Source organism: Onychostoma macrolepis, chromosome 08 (assembly GCF_012432095.1).
Source record: "Onychostoma macrolepis isolate SWU-2019 chromosome 08, ASM1243209v1, whole genome shotgun sequence".
NCBI classification, from domain to species: Eukaryota; Metazoa; Chordata; class Actinopteri; order Cypriniformes; family Cyprinidae; genus Onychostoma; species Onychostoma macrolepis.
The window spans coordinates 11,846,132-11,869,491 of NC_081162.1; the positions used below are offsets into that span (position 1 = coordinate 11,846,132).

A 23,360-nucleotide genomic window follows, 5' to 3' on the forward strand; every position below is an offset into this window, starting at 1 on the left:
AGTATTAATTTATCTTAAAAAAATAAAATAAAAAATAAAAAAAACATGAAGCAGCAATAAAAATCTTTTAGCAGTGGAAATCTTTTCCTGCACTTGAATAAATATTTCATGTTGAAAGCATGAAGTATTATCCTTTGGAAACTTGTCCAATCCGTGTTGTTAACACAAGCTGTCTTGTTCTACAACATGTGTTGTCAAGACACTCCACATCAATTCTATTCATCTTGTGCATGCACACACACACACACACACACACACACACACACACACACAGTATCTCAATTGCATTGGTTTCTAGTTATTTGGCAGAGTACAGCAAAACAGGCTGCCATTAGCAACTCATCCTATATTAAATCTAATTAGCTTTTTGTACAATTAGTGTGAGTCAACCACAAGTACAACATTACCTAATAACCAGCCTTAAGATACTTTACTTTTATGAATATTTAATAAGATTCATTTGAAATGGCTTACACACACAAACACACATACTCATTAACTATTTCTTATATAGCCTATTTAGCACCTGCTGAAAAACTTTGAAACCAGTCTTAAGATGATTTGTCCTCCAGCCTGATCCAAAATGTCTGTCTGTTTGGTTTAAAAGTGTTTTGGACACACCAGCTTTACCTTGACTTATAGTGCTTTTTCTTCCAGCAGGGTATAGATAGATTTTAGCTGCCTATGATTTCACTCGTGTATTTTTACTGCTTCCTTTCAGTGGCACACTTGATGAAGCCGTGAACACACTGGAGTTGGTGAATCTGTTGCATTAGTATTCTCATCCTATGAGAGTGCAGTGTGTTCAACCACGTCATGCCTCAAGCAACTGCACCTATCAAGGTTAGAACAGAGCTCTTAGATCACCTTCTGCTACCTACTCTCAGTAAACGCCATATAGAGTTTATCGTTTCAACTTGCGGCGCATATTAGTCTATTTCGAGTTGCGGTTACTGTCGCGGGGAGGTGTTTCGTTTAAAAGCGGCTGTTATTTCTTCGTTGAAGGACTATACGGGGCATCAAGACATGTTTGCATCTGGTTCTTTGTTATCGCATTTCTCTCTGCTGAAGAAGACGAAGCCCTGCAAGGACACTTCAGCTCTCTGCTGGAGTGAATGAAGGTGACTCGGCTTCTGCATCGTGGCAATGCGGAGAGAATCCAGGAGCAAGACACGGGCAGATCGATCAACTGAGTAAGAAATTTACCAAACGAGTGGCAGCATATTGATCAATCGGCATTTTACATCAGGGCAGTTTCTTCACTTGATGTGTATGCATGAGTTCTGCACCGAATGGGCGCAAAAACCGCCCCAGAACTGCCGGGACCATTTTCCAGATCGGCAGTAAGCCCCCGTCCAGAGAGTCGGAGCGCCGGGAGAGCAGCGAGGCTCTGCGTGCCGTAGCGGACTGCAGAATGGTGCGTATATCCCTGCGTCATGACCCACAGCATTATTCCTGCTGATTCTTCAAGCACTGTTTTAAATTCACGTAGGGTTCTGCAAGTGCCAACATCCTAAATGTATAATGCGACACTAGGGACGTTAAATATTGAATGATTTGGCTTGGAGGTCTGTGACTTGTCCTGTGGTGCGGCGGCGGTGGTTCCAGCTTCATTTTCTCGGGCTGATTTTCAAAGAACAACGTTTCATTTGGCAGATTATGGCATGGAGTGAGCGATATGATTTAGTACTCCATTTTGGGTTAAAATTGCGAGCACATTTGGAAAGCAAACTGGCTTGTGTGTTGTGTTTGAGGAGTCTTTGCCCCATTAACGGGCAGAAGGCTTGTGGCAAGCCGGGTTAACATTGACCAATTGCTTTGAATTTTTGACACCGAATTCTGTGGTGCTGATATTAGCTGTTCATCTATGACTAATATGTGACCCTGGGCCACAAAACCAGTCAAGTAGCAATAGCCAATGATACATTGTATGGGTCAAAATATCGATTTTTCTTTTATGCCAAAAATCCTTAGGATATTAAGTAAAGATCATGTTCCATGAAGATATGTTGTAAATTTCCTACAATTAATATAGCCTACCAAAACTTAATTTTTGATTAGTAATATGCATTGTTGAGAACTTCATTTGGACAACTTTAAAGGAGATTTTCTCAATATTTTGATTTTTTGCACCCTCAGATTCCAGATTTTCAAATAGTTATGATCTCAGCCAAATATTGTCCTATCCTAACAAACCATACATCAATGGAAATTTATTCAGCTTTCAGATGATGTATAAATCTCAATTTTAAAAAATTGACCCTTATGACTGGTTTTGTGGTCTAGGGTCACATATGTATTCCAGTTGTTGCTGGTCACTATTCCAGTGTTGCTTGTAAGTGCTGGGGTGTTTGTAAGCAACTTGTCAACAAAAATATGCAGTGTGTGTAATGTCACAGTTACTTGTCACTATAGTAGTGAGTGAATAAGTGTTAGTGACTGTCACTACTGAAATAAATGCTAATTTGTAATGAATAGTTACTAGAGAAATAATAAATAATCACTCTGAGATTACTTATGAGTAATTAAAACATGAAAACGAGTAATAGACTCTAGCTAAAAGTATTTATGTTAGACCAGCTTGCCATTGAACGCTTCCTTTCTGCCAAATATTGATAAAACGGCATGAGCATCTGTCGCCTGTGGCGCTGCTCTCCAACAAATAGCCTGTTGTACCTTTGTGGCATTGTCAGGTTGTTTCGATGTTCAGAATGAAAAAAAAAATTCTTGACAAGTTGGATACATGTCTTTTCATCAATGCATTGTCACGTTTCCTTTTATATGCTTTATACATTTTCGAGGTTAAAAGGGTTTTGTGAGCCCTGTATTTTCTCAGTTTGCATCTGTTTTTCTTTTTTCCATCAGGTTGTCCAGGAGTTCAATACACTTGTGGCCCTCTATAGGGAGTTGGTTATCTCTATTGGAGAGATTTCCGCTGATTGTCCCTCTCTTCGTGCGGAAATGCACAAGACACGCACAAAAGGCTGTGAGATGGCACGGACTGCACATCAAAACCTTTCTGCAATATCAGGGTAAAAACACACATACATACATGCATGCATACAGGTATTTGATTGTGGATGCAAAGAGTCATACATATTAACAGTACATTTTAATGTGGCATTGTTTAAAATTAATGTCTTATTTTTTCTTTTTTTTTTTCATTTCTTTCACAAAAATCCATTTGTTATCAAGCAATAATTAGCTTGTAGTACCCCTTCGGCACCCTAGGGGTCATGGGCCCCCTATTTAAATCATGTCATATATTATGAAACTGTGACAAAATTTCACCTTCACAGCAACATAAGGTTATAAATATCAGCTGATGCTGACTGGCATATCATGCGCTTTATTTGACGAGCAGGGTAAATGCGAATTAAGTTGTAAATTGTGCATACTGTGGCTGTTACATGAATTCATATTCTAAGAACACAATAAATCAATACCACAGCTTTTGATTAGAAATGGCCAAATTGTCCCCCCAATATCTGAAATTCTTGCACTGCTCTGCTCTGCTGTACTCTGTCTCAGCGGTTTGACAGTGTTTGTCAATGTCAAAATGATTGAGATGGTCAGTCGAATTAAACAAGTTGAGGTTTACTGTACATAGAAAGTTTACTGTACAGCAACAAGCTTCAGTTTTAACATCGACAGAGAGCAAGGTAAGTTGAAAGTAATGAAACAACCGACAGTGATATAAAGTGATTCAAACCAGCCTAAAACTGAATCAAAATTAAGACTGAATGTGATGAAACAACATTTTGCATTTTCAACATATTAAGCATACAAATAAGAGTGAATGTGTACATATTTTAAAATATTATTTGCACATAATTCTAAATGATTACTTTACAACTAGAAACAGACCTAGCGTTTTATTTCTTTATACTTCATAAAAAAAAAAAAAAAATGGTTTGGTTCAAGACATGGTTATGGCCTTGCTTTACTTGCTTTATCTTTTATGCATGCATTTGGTGCATCTCTCTGTTCCAAGTAATTCAAGAACAGGGAAAAAAAGGAAAAAAAAGAACAGGAAAATCAAGTCTCCACCATGCCACAGCATTACACCTGGGAATTACAGAGCAGTAATTACAGGCGTAGGATTCTGAGAAAAAATGATTTTCTGAGAATTCTCACTCGCCACTGAGCTAATATGTTTAGAGATCTAGATTGTCTGTACAGCCTTGTAAACATGCTGCTCAGAAATAGTCAAATATCTAGTTAGGGCATATAGCATATATACTGAATATATGTTGAATGTTGGTATGATTTCAATGGGCTTTTTTATTTGGTCATTAAGTTTCATAAAGATAGTGTAATTTTATTAGTTTCATGAATGGTTTAATAAAGTTAAATAAAGGGAATCATTTCTGTTTCCATATTTCAACTCAAAGCTCAATTTGCATTCGGTCTGCTTCACATTTTAAAAATAGTTTTGTTTATTTGTATTGTTATATTATGTGCATTTAAATGAATAAATTAAATTAATTTAGCCATTATTGCTTTTAATTCATTTTTTTTAATTTTTGAATCTACAGTGGCTGTTAAATTGAAATGATGGTCCTACAGATTGGAAAAAGACACTGTTAAGCAATTTCAGTGCACATAATAAATACAAATATATTCAATATCATCAAAAGTTTTAAAAATGACAAGATATACAATAAATACTATAGCTATATTGCCTACCATGACATACAATGTGTCTGAGATGATTTCCGTCACTGGTCACTCGTTGTGGACTGTGAGGCATAGGAACGCAGGGATATGTATCTTGTGAGAAATTAGACAGGTTGACGCGCAGGGCTCGGGGCCAGAACTCTGCAGAATCCAGATCTAAGATGCATTATTGATGCTTTTTTTTCACAGCCCAGAAGATGGAGAAATACATCCGGAGATCTGCCGCCTCTTTATCCAGCTGCAGTGCTGTCTGGAAATGTACCTGACGGAGATGCTGAAGTCTGTGTGTCTGCTGGGATCCCTGCAGCTCCACAGGAAAGGTAATGCTGTGAGGGCGCCCCTGGGCTCTCAGCAGGAAACAGCCACACCAGCGACAGGAAATTGGTGTTGATGAAGGCTGGCTTGTTCAACTGTAGAGCTTTCCAGTGGCTTAATGTTTGCAGGAGTCGACACTGCTAGTTTCTGTGAATTGTATCTGATTTGAGCTCATCAGAAGCAGTAAATATGGATGCTCTGGGAGCAGGTTGACTTGTTGCCCTGGGGTCAAACCTTGAGATGACATATTTTGACCATTTCTGTTAGTGATGTCTCACTGTATGTGTTCTAGGAAAACATTATTCAGGAGCTACAAAGGTAGAAAGTAAGAAAGAGGACAGCTCTGACATCCCAATCCTGGAAGACACGTCATCCACTCCGCCGGAATGTCCGCAGACATACTTCCTGGTGGCCACAGACATTGAGAACATCGAGAGGTGAATAGTCTGAGCTGCTGAACAGGATCTTCTTCTTTTTTTTTTTTTTTGTCTATGAAACTGACAGTTTGAATCTGAAACGGCTCCTCGATGTTCTAGGGACATGACAGAAATGAAAAATCTGCTAAGCAAACTCAGGGAGACCATGCCTTTACCACTGAAGAACCAAGGTAATATCTCTTGGCTTTCTGAATATTTTGGCAAATTTTACCGACAAATTCATTGAAAGCTTACACAAAATGGCCATCAAACAACAATTTTTCAAAAGTATCAAGGTCTCAAATTGTTAATCTGTACTACCGTTCAAATGTTTGGGGCTGTAAGATTTTCTGTATTTGAAAGAATGGTCTTATGCTCACCAAGATTACATTCATTTGATCAAAAATACAGTAAAACAGTAACATTTCAAAATAGTATTTAAAAAAAAACATGTTGTCTGTTTTAAATATATTTTTTAATTATTTATTTTATATTATTTTTCAGATTGAATTTATTCCTTTGGTAGCAAAGTTAATTTTCAGCAGATATTACTCAAGTCTTCAGTGTCACATGATCCTTTAGAAATAATTCTAATATGATGAGTTGCTGATCAAGAAATATTTCTTATTGTCAATGTTATAAACAGCTGTTTAATATTTTTATGGAAATTGTGATACTTTTTCACTTTGATGAATAGAAAGTTTAAAAGAACAGCATTTATCTGAACTTTTTTGAATATTTTGTAACATGTAAGTAAATGTCTTTACTGTGATTTTATTATTATTATTAATGCATCCTTTCATAATAAAAGTATTTCTTAAAAAATTTCTTAAAAAAAAAAAAAAAAAAAAGTACTGACCCCAAACTTTTAAACGGTAATATATTAAGATTCACTTAGCATTAAAGATGTCCTCATACTTAATAGGATTATTTGCCAGAAAAATAATATTAATAGTAATAATAATTTAGTTGCTTCCCCAAGTGGCCACGTTTTTATTTCCATTTTGCAAATTTCAGAATATCGCAACATTTAGATTTTATTTCAAAATTAGATTTACAACTAGTTAATGTTGGCTAGATGGTAACAAAATGTTGAATTAAAAATCAAGAGTATTGTTAGTTCTGGCAGGTCATGTTAGTCAAGTTCTCATCAGCTGACTTTCAGCTGATCCACGTCTACATATAGGAATACGACACCTATCTCAGTGTTCATATATAGGGTCCTTCAGTATTATCAGCAGTTTCACGTTGCTCAATAGCTAATTACCCTTCTCCATCCCCAGCTCCTCCTCTCGTCCAGTTAGAATTCAGCCTTCTGATTCCTGAAACAGACTCATTTCTAAAATGTTTACATAAAATGATTGAACATTAATGATATCTGCAATACATTTATGTTGGTTCTGTTCCATTTACTTTAGGGGATTATCGCCGCTCTACCTGTTCTCATCCATGCTAGGCTGCATGGAAGCGCAGGGAGTTCTTGCCCAGAACAGAACCATACCACCAATCCTAACTGTATACTAATTGCCAGTCATATTTGACGATAGTGGTCCTGACAGAAATAATATTTCGTTAAACGTATAACGTATATGATGACCAATAAAAGGACAGATGATTCATTAATGCTTGCTGTATTAATCTTTACATGTATCTGTTTTGGTATCAATACAGATGACAGCAGTTTGTTGAATCTGACGCCATACCCGTTGGTCCGGCAGAGAAAGCGGCGTTTCTTTGGCCTCTGTTGTCTGGTGTCCAGCTAAGAGCTCTCTCTCCCAGAATCCAGTCACAAATGACTGCGTTTCCTCACAATGTGTGACACTCACCAATCAACGGTACTACTGCCATTTCCCAAACCAGTGCTTTCTTTTGGTGAGTTCTGTCCAATTTCCTACTGCTATGAGAATAAATAGTAATATCTGTGTAACATCAGTAGTCATACAAACACTATATAATATTTGATCAGTACGACAGATTTTCATTTTTAACTGAATGTTCGTCTACATTATGCTTAGTAAAGAAAATGGTTTGTAGTATGAATACTGCTATGTTTGTCCACACGATTCATATGCTGTGCTTTTTGTCAAGACAGGTGTTGTAAAATGAGGCGTTCAAGAGAGCTAATTAAAGCCTAGGTTATGCTAAACTTTTTTTTTTCTTTTTTTTTTTTTAAAGAAAAATATACTGCAACATGAGTGAATGTGCTATCTGTTGGTTCTTTTGATCTGATTTTGTTGTTACCATGTTTTTACTACAGTATTATTTAGTCTTCCATAAACCGAAATCCTGTAACTTTTTTTCGTTTTCTTTCAGCCTTTAGGAGTATATAATACCTGAAGAAGCCTTTGTAAATAAAGAATATATCTATAAATGGACATTTTAGAGATGTACATATACAATGTAAACCTAGCGCTCTGAATTATTTTTCAAAACTGTGATTCTTTTAAAGAGATTGTCAGTAAAGGGTGGCATGTCTATCCATCTGGTGTGATATAAGTCCAGATTGGAGGGGCTCAGCATGGGTCTTGCTTATTAATAACAGTTCTAAATGTGTCAGGCATGGTGAAGATACTGTAGTGTTTATGAAAAGGCGCAGTGTCGTTTTACATTGGTAATAAACCTTTTTTTAATGATTTAACAAACTGGAACTTTGTGTCTTGTATTAGAAATTGTTTTATTTAACATACAAAATACCATAAGAAAAGGTACAGATATCAATCTGTGGAATAATAAAAGTCAGTATCAATAGATATTACCCTCTTTTCAGAGAAACTCGGATTAATCAGATTTTTCACTAAGAAACAATATAAACCTGATATCTGATATCCACCCTATTATCCACGATTCTCAGAACAACCCTCTGACAGGTCACAGGCTCCAATTTCAGCGTCTCCCATTAAATTTATCATGTTTGGATCTCAGTCAGTTATAGGTAATTGGATTTGTTAGCACATTAATAGGGAAGCTGTGAAATTCGCACCTGGCAGCAGTGCCTACCCTTTTACTTTCTCGCAACAATGCTGAAGCAGTAATGGAGGGTGCAAAAAAAAAAAAGCGTTTACAGGAACAGACATGGTTTTCAGGTTAATTATTTGGCTGCAGTGCTGACGCTGGACAAGCTGTTGGCGGAATCCGGGCTGGTTGTCACGAGTTTGGCAGGACGTCTGGAGCTGGCTCAATATGATGCTGTCCAGAGCCCAGAGGAAGTCCAGAACAGGTTGACAGGAATACACGGCAATGTTGGTTTAACTTGTGCTTTCTTACTTTTTTGCTGGTTATTAGGCTTACCAAACAGACATAGTTGTGCTTGAATTTTGTCTGTGACTGATTCTCATTTTATTCTATGACATAACATTTTTTAAAATAAGATTTTTTAAAAGCTTTTACTTGTCTTGAGAAATTAAGTTAAATGGGACTACAGAGGTTGTCTTGGACATTAAATATCATCACAGCTAACAGGAAAACGTATCTACTCACTTGTCTACTATGTGGACACTACGGCAAACTGTTCTAACGCAAGCTTTCATGAAAAATGTTTTTTAAATAAAGAGTTGGAAGCTTAGTGACGCTGAAGTCATGTGACTGTGGTGTAGTTTTTTTATAGCCTACATTTAGCTTTGTACTTTTGCTGATTGAATTTAGGGTACAAAATTCATTTACACTATTTAATATGTTAGTGAAGCCCTGAGATTATGACTGACAGGGTTGAATGCTGACAATGCGGACAGCTTCTCCTCTGCATTTCCTCACAGCCGCCTCGCATTCTGTCATTGTCACTGGTGCAGACGCTCCTTCCTGCTGCACGCACACATAGATCCAAGCGTCCAGGGATGAGCATTCCTCACTTGTCTTGCAACGGCAGCTGTTTGTTTGCTCTACAACGACACAATTGTTACAACTAAGCAAGTCTTTAAAATAGCACTTTCCTAACCAGATTAGCAAGAATTTACATTTTCAGGCCATAGGTTCCCTCAGGAATTTCAAATGGGCTTTTCAAAAGGCAGTTCTCAATTTCTGTGGTTAGCATTATTTGAAGAGATGGCCATGATTTGTTTTACAACATTAAAGCATTGTGCTACATTCATGTTTGGGTATGAAAGCATGTACTTCATGTTGTAAAACAATCAGTCAAGTCGTGTTAGCCACAGACCTTCAAAATGCCAAAATAAATGTCAAAGTGTCTTGATACTCAGTTTTGCATGTTACAAAATGACCCTTGTGAAAAAGAAGTGTGATTAATTGATTGTTGTTATTTTTGTTTTCTATGCACACAAAAATTATTCTCGTAGCTTCATAAAATTAAGGTTGAACCACTGATGTCACATGGACTATTTTAACGATGTCCTTGCTACCTTTCCGGGCCTTGAACGTGTCAGTTGCGTTGCTGTCTATGCAGGATCAGAAAGCTCTCGGATTTCATCAAAAATATCTTGATTTGTGTTCAGAAGATGAACAAAGGTCTTAGGGGGTATGGAACAACAATAGGGTAATTAATGACAGAATTGTAATTTTTTGGGTGAAATATCCCTTTAAGTATATATTTATGAGGTATATTATTTCCTTTTTACTCTTTTTAAAAGTATGCTAAAGTGCGCTTCTTTTTCACAAGGGGATTTTTTTGTATTTTACAATCCCTCACCATCACACGTCTCCCAGAGTGTGCAGTGCGGGCAAGCAGTGGATGAGCGATGTGGCCACTGGCAGGCACTGTCTTCAGCAAGCGTGTACTGATGTCCCAGACATTGCATAGCCTGTACTTTACACAGACTCAGTGTCCGTGTCCGACCGCGCTTCTCATCAGTGGCACATATCTCCAAGGAAGACCTGAAGAATAGAGATAAAAAATCCTTTATTAAGCTGAAAATAAAATGTGTCGGTTTTGGTGGATGGCTGTATAAAAATGGCCTTCTGACATTTACATGATTTTAAAATGATTACAATTTTTGCATTTGTGTAATGTACATGCTAAAGCCTTCCTGTCTGGGAACATACTTGCATTCGTGGGGTACTTTACACACACATTTGTCCTTTGCCAGATTCTCCCATGGCTGGCATTGCACCGGCACAGTGGCTGACTTAAAAACTAGTGGAAAGAAAATAACTTTGACTCACTGTAATCATTTTACTCGCATTAATTCTAAATTTTTATGCATCAATACATTTCAAAATTTGTCAAATGACCTTGTAATGAATGTCCCTTTACAATGTTTGAATAATGTGTATCATTTCCTTCTTTTTGACATTGTTCACAAAAAAAATCACAGCTTCCAAACTAGTTTTGTACCTGAGAGACACCCGGTTTCTTTTGGTTGCGGTGACCAGGAAAGACCAGCATTGCACTGAATCTCAGCCGGACCTTCTCTGACTTTACCTTCAGGGCAGGAAAGTGAGACAGCTTCACCGATGTTATAGGTAAGCTTCCACGGGCTTCCAGTGACATCTGGAGGAAGCTGAGGTAGATCACATAATGTTTCTGCAGACAGCAAGCAACATTTCTTATAAAACATATTTATAATCAAATATAACATTTTTAAAAAGTTAATATTTAAAGAATGAAAAAATGAAAAAACAATTATTCAAAATATCTTGTATTTATGTATTTATATCATATAGTATTAATAAAATATGGTTTTTAATTTCTTTAAAATTTATACATTTACATTTACATTTAGCAGACGCTTTTATCCAAAGCGACTTACATTGCATTCAAGTTACAGTTACATTTGATCAGCTCTTGCTTTCCCTGGGAATCGAACCCATGATTTTGGCGTTGCTAGCTCCATGCTCTACTATTTGAGCTACAGGAAAGCCATATAAATAATATAAAAATAATAAAAGTTATAAAAATTCAAAGTAATACAATTATTTTATACACAATATAAAAAAAAAAAATACTATATCATTTAGTATTTATGAAACATGGTTTCTCATTCTCTAAAATGTATAATTAAAATAATTAAAACAGCAATAATTATTATATATGTTACATAAGATAGTTTATATCATTTAATATTTAATTATATATATATATATATACATATACATGGGTGTGTGTATGAATAAAGATACACTGAAAATAGATACTACCATCAGCAAATGACAGCTCTAAAAAGTCATATACACTTACTCTTGCACTCTATTTGATTTCTCAACCAGTCCAGATTTTCTTGGCATTCTGCTATAGGATCCCCGATCAGGTGAAAGCCCTCAATACATGCATACTCAATCTTACTGCCTACTGGAAATGCATCTTTGGGGTACTGCAATTAAGGGAAAACAACAACATTATAATATATAAAAAAACATATTCAATCAAATTTTAATAATATAATTATAATTATAATCATTATTACCAAAACAAACCCGTTAGCGAGGAAGGGTGGCGTTTTACAACCTTTCCTGGGTGTGAATGAATTTTCAAAGCAGTGAGGCTCCATTGTACTAAAAATAGGTTAAAAACCAATAAGTCAGGTTTCCACATAGTGGCAGTGTTGTTGCACAGTAACTTTCTCTGGGTATCTAGCACCTTGTAAAGAACAGTTTATTACAGCTTTTCAGAACAGAGCTTTGTGCTGTTGAACAGGCTGGTGACCTTTCCTCACCGTAGGTAATCTAATTCATCATCACAGGCTGTCATCTCCACAGTGTTCCCAATGCAGTCCCTGCCGCCTGAAGGAGCGGGACGACTGCAGGAGCGACTCCGGCGTTTCTGACCTTCCTTGCAGGAGCTCCATGAAGACCAACAGGCCCAGTCTCCATGGATCACTCCTAAGACACAAAAACACTTGACACTCAAAAACAAGTATAGTGACCCCAAAAAATATTAGGATACTTAAGCCACACTTAATAATGAATTGTTTAAATATAAATTGAGCATGTTTATATTTACAGTACATTCCCAATCTCATATCATATAGTAAAATCATACACTAAAAATTAGAAAAAATTGAAAAAATATTTTTTAATTATTATAAAAGGAATACAATTATATATAAATATATAATTTTTAATATTACACTATTACTGTTTTGTTATGATTTCAAAAGACTGTAATTCATTAGATAAATCACAATTACACAGTTTTCTTTATGTTTATACATACATAGCTATAATAATTCTCTAAATATGGATAACGAATATACAGTATGTAACAATGTAAATTGGTCTTATACATGAAAATATTCAGCTGCCTTATTTGGGCATGGCATCCCTTTAATGGGAATTTATCAGTTTTGAGGCAAATCTTTTTTCTAAAAATTGTACATTTTCATTCAAATCAAATCATTTTTAAAGGGCACCTATTATGCAAAATCCACTTTTATATGGTGTTTGGACATAAATGTGTGTTGGCAGTGTGTGAACACAACCACCCTACAATTATAAAAATCCACCAACCAAGTCAGTCTCACTGCTCTATGTTTGAATGTATGTAAGACTGAACATAAGAATCTTCATTTTCTCCCAACATCTGAGCTGCTGAGGACTGTGGATTACTTTCATTTTTCAAGGTAATGCGCCTCAAAATCTACCTAAATACGTGTATCACTCCAGACTCCTTTGTGAATTCCATGTCGTTATAGTGCATAGCGTTTTAACCATATTTGTGTGCATACATTAAGTATTTTTTTTAACTGATCAGCGCCTTGCTTGTGAGATTAGTTTGCGCCGTTCGTAGCGCGAGACTCCTTCTGTAGCACGGCTCGTTCCATTGATCCGCACCGATGACAGGTCAGCGCTGCGCGAGCCCTGTAACATCGCGCTGTTTTGTCCCACTTTCAGTGCATTTGACTTGAACAATGACTTGACTTTTGCATTTGACTTGAACACCCGTTCTCTCGCTCTCAGTTATGTTGCTTCTACCGGCTGTTTATTGCCGTAAATATGCAATGCAGAGAGACTTATACGCGACGCCCTCTTCTGGAGACGGGCGGGAATATGCAGCTCATTTGCATTTAAAGCCAAACACTCTAAAACAGCTCTTTTTTTAGACACACCCCAAAAAATGACATTTTCCAGCTGTTATAATAAATGATCTGTAGGGTATTTTGGGCTGAAGCTTCACAGACACATTCTGGGGACACCGAAGACCAATATTACATCTTGTAAAAAGGGGCATAATAGGTGCCCTTTAATATAACAATTTAATATAATAATATAATTAGAGCTGCTTTACAGCAGAGGTTTCCTTAATTGATTCTGCAGTTTTTTTTCTGTTTATCTCATTGTATCTCTTGACCTGACTTGACTTGAATCAATTATATAATTATAATTGAATCATTTAAAATTGACAACTAGTAAAATGGTTACATTTTCTCCTGAGATTCAGTTGGGATCATCATTTAGGGTCTGTGGCTTTAAAAAGTGTAAAAACCCCTTATCTATGTGATATTAATTTAAGTGATTAATCTGTACCTGGTTGTTCATCTTGTGGTGTCCCTTGCTCGCATGCCTGGCCTTTGGTGCCTGGTTTGCACACACACTTACAGACGTCATTGTCCAGCACACGCAGCCCGTTGTTCTGGCATTCTCTGCAGTGACATGGGTGTTTCTCGCTGAGGTAAGTCTCAATTGCACGTTTTAAGTGATGCCTTTTCACTCCCGCACATGAGACCTCTTTCACCAGCTCATGGAGAGGTCTGAGCTGCACAAATCAGAAATTCACACATGGTTTCTCATATAAGAATTAAATCATTGCATGTGTTTCATTGCATACTTGGGGGTCAATTTATGGTAACAACAGCTCAAAGTTCAATTATGTTCTATGATTAGCATAACACATGCTTACTTGCATACAATAACCATATATTAACATTGGTTTTCCAAACCAACCTTTGGTTTGATGACTTTTGGAAAGTCCTTCACTGAACCTGACCACTGCGAGAAAGTCCTGCCATTCTCCTCTGCTGTGTTTTTGTTTAACATTGACAATTTTGCTATATATCCAGGAGCTCCACCAATTATATTTGTGGTCATATCATTTTTTGATATGCTTTTATCTGTTTGAAAGACATATTGAATGCAAAACAGAATATTATTATACAGTACATTGCCTGTATACAGAAACAATCATGAAAGTACGCATGCATAATTTAGTGCCATTGTCTCCCAAAAGCAAAAGAAAGCTTCAGTTGAGCATTTATGGTTTGATTTTGCTTTCTTTTTCTAAATGACTTACAAAAGGATTGAGCTTCCCGAAACGTTTGTTCATCACAATCTACTGTGGTCCACCTGATGATAAACAGGACAGAATGGGACGTTTCGACACAATGTTTATAGTCTCTTTGCACAGTTTCTATGTAAAAAGAGATAACAGACAACTGTTAGATGAAACATCTTGAAATGGCATAACATCAACAACTTCTCGTAATAGTGAAACAAATGTGTGACATACAGACCACTTACTCATTTTTTTAACAAAATCTTGGCTGGCCGCCATAAATAATCTAAACTGTCCCCCAAGAGTGCCCTCTGAAATATAGTGTGTCCCAAATCTCTCCAGCACATTGCGATAGGCAGCATAATCATATGTAACAGGCAAGGACCGCAGTGCTTTCCAGAACTCTTCTGAAAGTGGCAGATATTCTGGGGCCTGGTTTTGGAACTGGGCCACGTCCATATCACTCTTCATGATCAGCAGATTTTTGGACTGAAAGGAGAACAAAGTTTCATATTTTAATATTTGGGCATGTGTTGTTTAAGTCATTGACATTTTTTTAAAGTAACATTAACCTTGTTTAGTTTAATTTTTAGTTTAAGATACCTGGTAAATAATGTTAATTAATCTAACCATATTATAAAGCATTACCAAGCCACATTTAATGAAAAAAAAAAAAAAAAGTTTCACATATTTTTTTTAAAGGGGTTAGCACCGTGTCGCAATGAGAAATGGAAGTAGTGATTACGAGGTCAAAATAAAATAAGATAAAATAAAATAATTATTCATACTCAGAGAATAAATAAGGTGAATTATTCCTTTCATGCTGACTTTAATCTTGGATTATAACTTGTGCCAAAGACATGGCCACACAGTGCTCGAATGTCACATGGATTTGTTAGCAACAGACAACCAATCGTTAACTGCCTCAGTGCTCAGTATATGTTTTATTCATGAACTGTTAAAAAAAAAAAAGTTTTTAGTTTTAGGTTCTGTTTAGTTTTAGTTTGCAGAATCTGAGGAGAAAATGTTGATGAGAACAGTGATGAGTGATGAGAGCTTTATTTTTGCAGTACTTCAGAAGACTTCAAACAAAAAGAGTGGATTTGTGTCATCATGTACACAATCACAGGTCACAAGCTTATCCCTTCAACCAACGGTATTAACCACATACATATGCAAATAAGAAGGTTAAATATACAGAACCTGACAGGCCAGGACAAATTACTAACCCAGCATAAAACACAGTGAAATATGAAACAATCAAGTTTCAAGTTTACTTTATTTGTGTAGCACATTTAAAACAGCCACAAGACTGACCAAAGTGCTTCACAAGAGATCCTCAATATATGTTCAAATTTCAAGAGTTAATGTCACTATTACAGTGAATATGTCGAAACATACAGTACCTGTGACTGTAACAGCTCATCATGGAAGACATAATCTTCATGCCCATAAGTTGTGCCTGTCGTTCTTGAATGATACTCAATGTGATTAAGGTAGTGCCAAGTGCTGTCATAGGATTCATCTGTGAAATCATTTTTTGCTGTGACCTGGCAAAAACAAATGCAGAAACCGAGACAAAAGTAAACTTAATAGAAAGTCCCCAGGTTCTGCTCTTGCATTGGTAATATGTTCTTCTTTTTATTATCTCACAAGACTTATTTTTCTAGTAAATTGTGAAATTTCAATTGCCTGGAAAGTGTATCGGAGGACACTTTGGGGAAGTCTATATAGGTCCTTGTGGTCTCCACTGAAGGTCTTTTTACACAGACCTCCAAAGCTTTTGGTGTTGATAACTGTTCCTCTTGCCTCTCCCCTCACTGCATCAAACCTACAATGCAAACATTCACCATCAAAGTGGCTTTAGCGATCGGTGTATGTGTGTGAGTGAATGTATTGTTGAACTGAATATGGAAACAAGCAGATATTTTTGAATTACCCTTGACCAGTGAGCTCTACATTCGGTGGAGGTTTTTGCAGGTCACAGAGCTCTTTACTGTCACATCTCCACTCATCTGAGCCATCTTCACAGTCATGATCTCCATTGCATACCAGAGACTGGCTGATACATTTCCCTTAAGAGAAAGAAAGAGAGAAATTTTTCAACACCTCTTAAAACTTTTTAACTTCTAAAGACTTTCAAATAGGAAAAAGTTATCAAATTATGTACCGGACTGGCAGTGAAAACGTTCTCCACAACCCTCCTCTAGAGGACAGACCTGAGCCGGTATACATGACTGAGTGCGGGTTGAGCTCCCAGTGCAAGGCTGACCACCAAACTGAGGGTAGACTGCAATGGAGCGGCTCTGAGTCTGTAATGCCCCCATATGTCAGTATACAGATACCGCAATTGCATTTGCGCAAATGTATTCAGTGTACTAGACTGCATGCAATTATTTAGTGTGAGATAAATGTACACTTTTACAATGATGCATGTCTAAGAAAAAAAAAAGCCCTAGCTACGTGTACTGTGCTGGGCTAACTGAGACTTGTCATGGCACTTGTATACTGCTGCACTCTCGATGGTCTCATATTGTACGTCGCTTTGGATAAAAGCATCTGCTAAATGATTAAATGTAAATGTAAATGTAAAAGGTCAGAAACAAATTACTAGTCCCACCTGTGTTTTGGAGCATCCATCACAGGCGGACCAGCTGTCAGGGGACCAGGGTCCCCACTGGCAGTGCACAGGTTCAGACACAGACCTAATGGACCTCACTGACACTGCACTGATTCACAAGCAAGCTCAATGAAAGTATGTCATCAGAAATATAAATTATGCTATATATGTACTGTGACCACAAAAAAGATTTGGACATTTTTACATTACATAACAGAATATCAAACCAAGTGACATCTGCAAACAAATGACACTGGAGCTTATCTTAGAACTGCCTTCACCCAAGTGTCCTATTGGAGTATATTGCAGTATACAGTATATATTAGAGTTTACTACAATATGAAAATGCCACAAAGTATTCAAATAATAATTTTTAAAAAATCTATAGATTTATCACATAATTAAATTAAATTTTCGGTTTCACATTTTATGTTGTTATATGATGCAATTACATTTTAAAGTGAGACTTCAGTGTCAAACACTTTTTGGGCCACTCTCTATGAATATTGTATGTTCTATCACATTAAAACTGCCATGCATTTAATTTCAAAAGAAAATTAAATGCATACATACACACACATACATACATAATATTTAATTTCATAAATAAATACATACACACATACATGCTTACATAAATAATTCTCATTTAATGCTTTTATCCAAAGCATTTTACACTGCATTCAAACTATACATTTTGTTTTCAAGTTATACAGGTGGCAGACAGACAGACAGACAGACAGACAGCTAGATAGATAGATACTGTAGATAGATAGATAGATCAAAATCTAGTTATTGCTTAAAACGTGATTGCTCATAAAGCGATAGCACATGTTATAGTGGCAAAGATGTTTTTAGTTACTTACTGTGTAATTGCTGCTGAAGACAACAGTGAGACAAGAAAGACTTTGTGCAGGAACACACACTGAGAACTGAGAACAGTTTTCCTGTGCTATAAGTTGTGGGGAAAAATACATTTGAATAATATTGCATTAATCTTGACAATAATACTGGAGTTCATAATTTGCATCAGATTGTAAACTCAAAGCATCAGGCTTTAAAAGCATATTTGTAGTGGTCCATTAAAATGATGCAGAAATTATTAGATACCTGTTAAAAATCAAGAGTGCTTACCTTCATTGTAATAATCTAAAGCAGTATGCACGTTTCTCTCCAAACCTGTTGTCTTTACTGTATGCAGGCAGCTATAGGAAACACTCCCTGTCCCTGTCCCTGTCTTATCTCGAGAAAACAAGCCATGAGCGGGAAATGATCATTATTCTGCCAAAAATGCCTGTAACAACACACTCCTCATTTGACTGGAATGTGAGTGAGACTCCGGAGATAGGAAGATCACATAAATCTCTCAAATGACTCTAGAGGATTTATGGTGCATGCCGAGAATTAAACGGACAGTCATGGATGTCCATTTGAGTAAATAGACAGATGAAATCATTTTCACTTAGGTAGCTGTCATGCATCTAATGAGAATTAGACATCTACATTGGATTCTCTGTCAAGTAGGTATACACAATAAACACTTGATGGAGACAAAGCACCATTTTGCATCCAATTCTGCACCAGGAAAGGAACAGTTCACCCAAAAATGAAAATTACACTTTATTTCGATAGTCCATTTTAGACATTGTACTACTAACTGTAAGTAACTTTGCAACTAAACATCACCTAACTCTCATTAGAGTAGGGATTAGTAGAATAAATTGAGATGTACTTGCTTATAGTCAGCAGACTGTCTAAACTGGCCTATCAAAATAAAATGTTAACAAGTTTGTTTTTTTCATCTGAACAAATTTGGAGAAATTTAGCATTACATCACTTCATTTGCATCAATCCTTTGCAGTGAATGGGTGCCGTCTGAATGAGAGTTCAAACGGCTGATAAAAACATCACAATAATCCACAAGTAATTCACAAAACTCCAGTCCATCAATTAACCCAGACTTCTGGTCAAAATACCAGTCCTTTATCCATTATAAAATACTTCTTCCGGTGAAAAACTTCATCCTCTGTTGTCCTCTCACATCAAAATCCTCTGACATTTGTTTAGAACAATTTTTTGCTTTTAAATAGTGCTTAATCTATGCATATTTCTCTTCCTTAATGGATTTGTTTCTAACAACCACACAGCTTTTCGCTTCATAAAAGGTTAAATGATGGACTGGAGTTACTTGTGAATTATTGGAATGTTTTTATCACCTGTTTAGACTTTCATTCTGATGGCACCCACTCACTGCAGAGGATCCATTAGTGAATAATTGATTTTTCCAAATCTGTTCCGATTTGGAGGAAAACAAACTCATCCACATCTCGAATGGCCTGAGGGTAAATTTGCAGAAAAGTAAAATTTTTGGGTGAACTATCCCTTTAAGAAGATGTAATGTGGAGCATTTAATATATAGTGTTTACTGGAAAGGTCACTATATTTAAAAGTCAAATCTCCTGATGTATCTCCTAAGATAACGACAGCACTTTCCCAGCATATAGATGGCTTTGTGAATAATAATGCCTTGTATTGTCACTGGGTCAGGGGTTAATCGGCATGCTTTTCCGCTCCTTAGACCCCAGGATCCACAGTTCCTCTGAGGATCTCATTTGCATAATTAAAAGGTAATTGAGTTTCTCAGTGAGCCCCTCATCAGCAAGCTGTTATTAGCAACATGTTCAGCGGGCAAGTAATGCATCATAAAATCATGTCGGAGTCATATGGTCACAGAGTCCTTTCCTGCATGTGTTCACACAAACAGAAACATATACATACAATATCTCTCAACACTGAAATGCACAGAGCAGGAAATCTACTGCTGGACCTGGGAGCTCTGGTATGTTTCTTCATTAACACTTGTATGTTTCAAATCATTTGAATTTTGATGAATGAATGGAAACTTAGGAGATCAGGAGCTGAATTAATCTAATTAGACCTTTTGCTGACACCATATACAGCATTCTTCAAATCACTCATTAAAAGGCCATGCGGGTTGTTCAGTGAGGTCCAAAGTCTGAGACCAGTAGTGAAAATGCTTCTGTTCTTCATTATTTAATTTAATATAATTTGAATTGAAAGTTTAATTTAATTACAGAACATGCATCTCTTATTTGATATGACAGCAGCACTCATACTGCATGAACTCCATAAGTTTGTTTAAAACCTGAAGATCATGTTCACCAGAATGATTTGGCATGATCCATAGAACATCTTGAGCATCAATGGAAGAACATCTGACCGTCTGTACAAAGAGTCCCATAACTGTAGCGACCTTGAAATCTCCAGAATCTGTTTTTTCCCCAAAAATAAAACTTTCCAGGTAGATTTTGAATCCCATTTCCAATGGGGTCCAAGACTTGTGAAACCCAATTCGTTTTGCTATATGTAATACATGTAGAATACATACAAAATTGCTGTTCTTTTGAACTTTAAAAGAATCCTGAAAAAATGTATCATGGTTTCCAAAAAAAAATATTAAAATGTTTTCAGACATTAATAATAATAAGAAATGTTTCTTGAGAAGCAAATCAGCATATTAAAATGATTTCTGGAGGATCACGTGACACTGAAGATTGGAGTGATGGCTGGAAAAAATCAGCTCTGCCACCATCACAGCAACAAATTACTTTTTTTTTTTTTTTTTTTGCCTTTTAAAAACTGATAGTGTATTTATGCATATATACATAATGGAAAATTCAAGTAATATTAAATGGTATCTTCATCTGCTTTTCTTGAGTGCTATGTATGTAATGGGACTAGAAAGGAGCATTCGGTTTGTGGTTCTGATGACTGAAACTGAAGAATCCAGCTTAAATATAGAGTAAATTAATGTCTGACAGTTTGAAGAAACAGTAGATTATACACCACTAGCAAATTCAAGTAATCTGCTTTGAATTGTAATACATGCAGCGATATTCAGTATTTATTTAAATTGTTAACATCACTAAAATGTGAGGAAAAAAACGTTACTTATACAGTTATTTTTGTGTTATCTGACTCAGTATGAGTTGTAAATGGATGCTGTCAAACTAGGATGTTCTAACTAGCTAATATTGTTCAGCTGCCTGTCTAAAAGCATGCCGGCATTAGGGAAACTCTTATCTTATGCCAGCGCTGCTTTCAAAATGGTGCCATGCTGCTTGTAATTACACTGTGGACTGAATGTGAGGTTACTGCCCATCCTTATTTGGCAATCTGAATAGCATTTTTAATATCGCTGCAGGCAACTGTCAAACACGAATAGATTGAGTTGGCAGGAGAAAGAGCCAGTCAGACAATGTCCACTCTTAATCAGAAATGGAAACTGACTAATGATTATATCATAATTGCCTCCCACAACAGGTTTTTATTTATGCCCAAGAGAAACATTTCTCTAGAATTACATACATCTAGAACTGGGAATCAGGAATTATTGCTGATTAAGTAGTTGAATTACTGTCAGAAATCAAGCTTCTACCCCAATCCATTAGAAAACCACAGCTGCACTGAATCTAACATTTCTATAATATTATTCTATAATAACTTAGTAATATAATAATAATAATAATACACTTTATGAAGTTCCCAAGATATAGGAATTTACTAATGCCAACGTCAATGAAAAACTATTATTATTAGTAGTTATCTATAGTTATCAAAGATTCAAAAATATAAATTATTATAATATGAAAGTTATAATAATAATAATAATTGTCCTGTCCACAGAAAAGAAAGAGGTGGATGACTATTTTTTTTTTATCTTCTTAAGAAATCACAGAATTCCTCTCAATATTATTACAACATAAACATTCTAAAATATTAGCAACTAACATTAATTTTAGCTAAATTAAAGCAGCTTTAAGTGATTTTATTTTTAGAATGCATACAATAAAATGTCCTCATAACCTGACAGATATCACTGTCCTGTCAAATCAAACATCTTTATGTCACAGATAAAGGCTAAGTATAGGCTCTGTAAACAATAAACACAATCAGGGGAGCATCCCTTAGAAAACTAGCCAATCATAAAGGTTTTCTGCCTGCGAGTCATTTTGAATATTCTATTTGGCTGACATATCTTTAGAGAATGGTTTTGTATAAAGATTGTGTAGTTGAAGTTAAGTATAGCTACTGGCAGAAGTTAGCAATCTGGCTAAAATCACTCTGGCTAAATACAAACATCTCCGTGTGATTTTCAAGAGGTCAGTTACATGCCATGAAACCGTTGAACAGCAGAGATTGTTTATCTGCTGTGCACTAATTTAGAGAATCACAGTTACAGTAACACTTCTTTGTTGCAGTTTGAAAAATACAATCAGCAGACTAACAGCTTCTACTAATAAGCTCACAATCAGGAAAGAGAGCACATAGTGCTCCAAATAAGTGAAAGAGAGGTTTTTCACAGCTGCATAGTGCCATTGTAAAAACAAGCTGAGCGGACCTCTGCCAGCAATGAATAACTGTAATTGAGAAAGCATGTAATGAGGCCACGGACTCAAACTACACATCACTGCAAATGTTACTTTTTCTATCGTTATTTATTAAAATGAGCTTCTCATCTGCATTTCAATAGATTTCAACAGTCATGGCTCATTTGGTGGAGGATATCATAGAAGACCTGGAGCAAGAATTTCAGCACATGCAATTTAACTGTATTTAACTAACATTATCAGTTATGATTGTACATCCATTAGTATAGATTAGTATTGATTTGAGTTAAAAAGTAAGACTTTTAGGAAAGAAGTGTCCACCTCTAAACCTAACCCTTATAGCGATAGTTCACCCAAAAATTAAAATAGTCATTTTCTCACCCTCAAGTTGTTCCAAACGTGTATGATTCTTTCTTCTGCTGAACAAGAAGACATTTTTAAGAATGTTGTCAAACAGTCAAACATTCTTCAAACTATCTTCTTTTGTGCTCAACACAGAAACTCATACAAGTTTAGAACAAGTTGAGGATGAGTAAATGATGACAGAATTTTCATTTTTGGGTGAACTACTCCTTTAAGGCCGGTTCACAGCGATAATGATAACTATAAGGATACCAATATTAGTGTTCACACCAATGGACGATAATGTTCTGTTTATTCTAAGCATGTGCTGCAATTATGCCCTCTGCCACTTTAAATGCTCGAGATCTTTAAAGTGAGATGGAATCTGATAGGCTGCTTTATAGTTATCAGCACTGTTA

General features: G+C 36.1%; 2 protein-coding genes across 4 annotated transcripts; one reads left to right on the forward strand and one right to left on the reverse strand.

Annotated features, from left to right (window-relative positions):
* The first annotated feature begins 691 nt into the window (after positions 1-691).
* On the forward strand, positions 692-7,992 carry rgs7bpa (regulator of G protein signaling 7 binding protein a). 3 transcript variants are annotated; one of them, XR_009272608.1, is made up of 7 exons: positions 695-1,417; positions 2,866-3,032; positions 4,870-5,000; positions 5,288-5,432; positions 5,532-5,602; positions 7,083-7,283; positions 7,725-7,992. XR_009272608.1 is itself a non-coding variant. In XM_058785464.1 (6 exons), the coding sequence occupies exons 1-6, from the start codon at positions 1,277-1,279 to the stop codon at positions 6,865-6,867; spliced, it is 693 nt and encodes a 230-aa protein (XP_058641447.1). In that variant the 5' UTR covers positions 692-1,276; the 3' UTR covers positions 6,868-7,075. The 3 variants fall into 3 exon arrangements, 2 of the variants coding, with proteins under 2 accessions (XP_058641447.1, XP_058641446.1); XM_058785464.1 differs by lacking the exons at positions 7,083-7,283; positions 7,725-7,992 and adding an exon at positions 6,830-7,075 and having other exon boundaries at positions 692-1,417; XM_058785463.1 differs by lacking the exon at positions 7,725-7,992 and having other exon boundaries at positions 7,083-7,580.
* Positions 7,993-8,061: 69 nt separating this feature from the next.
* On the reverse strand, positions 8,062-18,469 carry c7a (complement component 7a). Its single transcript, XM_058785462.1, has 18 exons — positions 18,323-18,469; positions 18,055-18,140; positions 17,189-17,297; positions 16,739-16,880; positions 16,508-16,643; positions 16,261-16,399; positions 15,975-16,118; positions 14,814-15,057; positions 14,587-14,703; positions 14,241-14,407; positions 13,824-14,052; positions 12,014-12,179; positions 11,765-11,852; positions 11,539-11,671; positions 10,696-10,884; positions 10,404-10,494; positions 10,051-10,235; positions 8,062-9,286 (listed from the first exon to the last, which is right to left on the reverse strand). Exons 1-18 carry the CDS (start codon positions 18,326-18,328, stop codon positions 9,102-9,104), a joined length of 2,556 nt encoding a protein of 851 aa, XP_058641445.1. The 5' UTR covers positions 18,329-18,469; the 3' UTR covers positions 8,062-9,101.
* Between the last annotated feature and the right edge of the window lie 4,891 nt (positions 18,470-23,360).

Bases quoted from the DNA above. Each gene is read 5' to 3' on its own strand.
- c7a (XM_058785462.1), bottom strand. The intron at 17,298-18,054 runs GTAAGTAACTAA...CTTGTGAATCAG, and splicing joins TCTTCAGCAGCAATTACACA to TGCAGTGTCAGTGAGGTCCA. The intron at 16,119-16,260 runs GCAATTGAAATT...TGTTTTTGCCAG, and splicing joins TCCTCCGATACACTTTCCAG to GTCACAGCAAAAAATGATTT.
- rgs7bpa (XM_058785463.1), top strand. From the start codon at position 1,277: ATGAGTTCTGCACCGAATGGGCGCAAAAACCGCCCCAGAACTGCCGGG. The intron at 3,033-4,869 runs GTAAAAACACAC...TTTTTTTCACAG, and splicing joins AACCTTTCTGCAATATCAGG to CCCAGAAGATGGAGAAATAC. The intron at 5,433-5,531 runs GTGAATAGTCTG...TCGATGTTCTAG, and splicing joins GACATTGAGAACATCGAGAG to GGACATGACAGAAATGAAAA.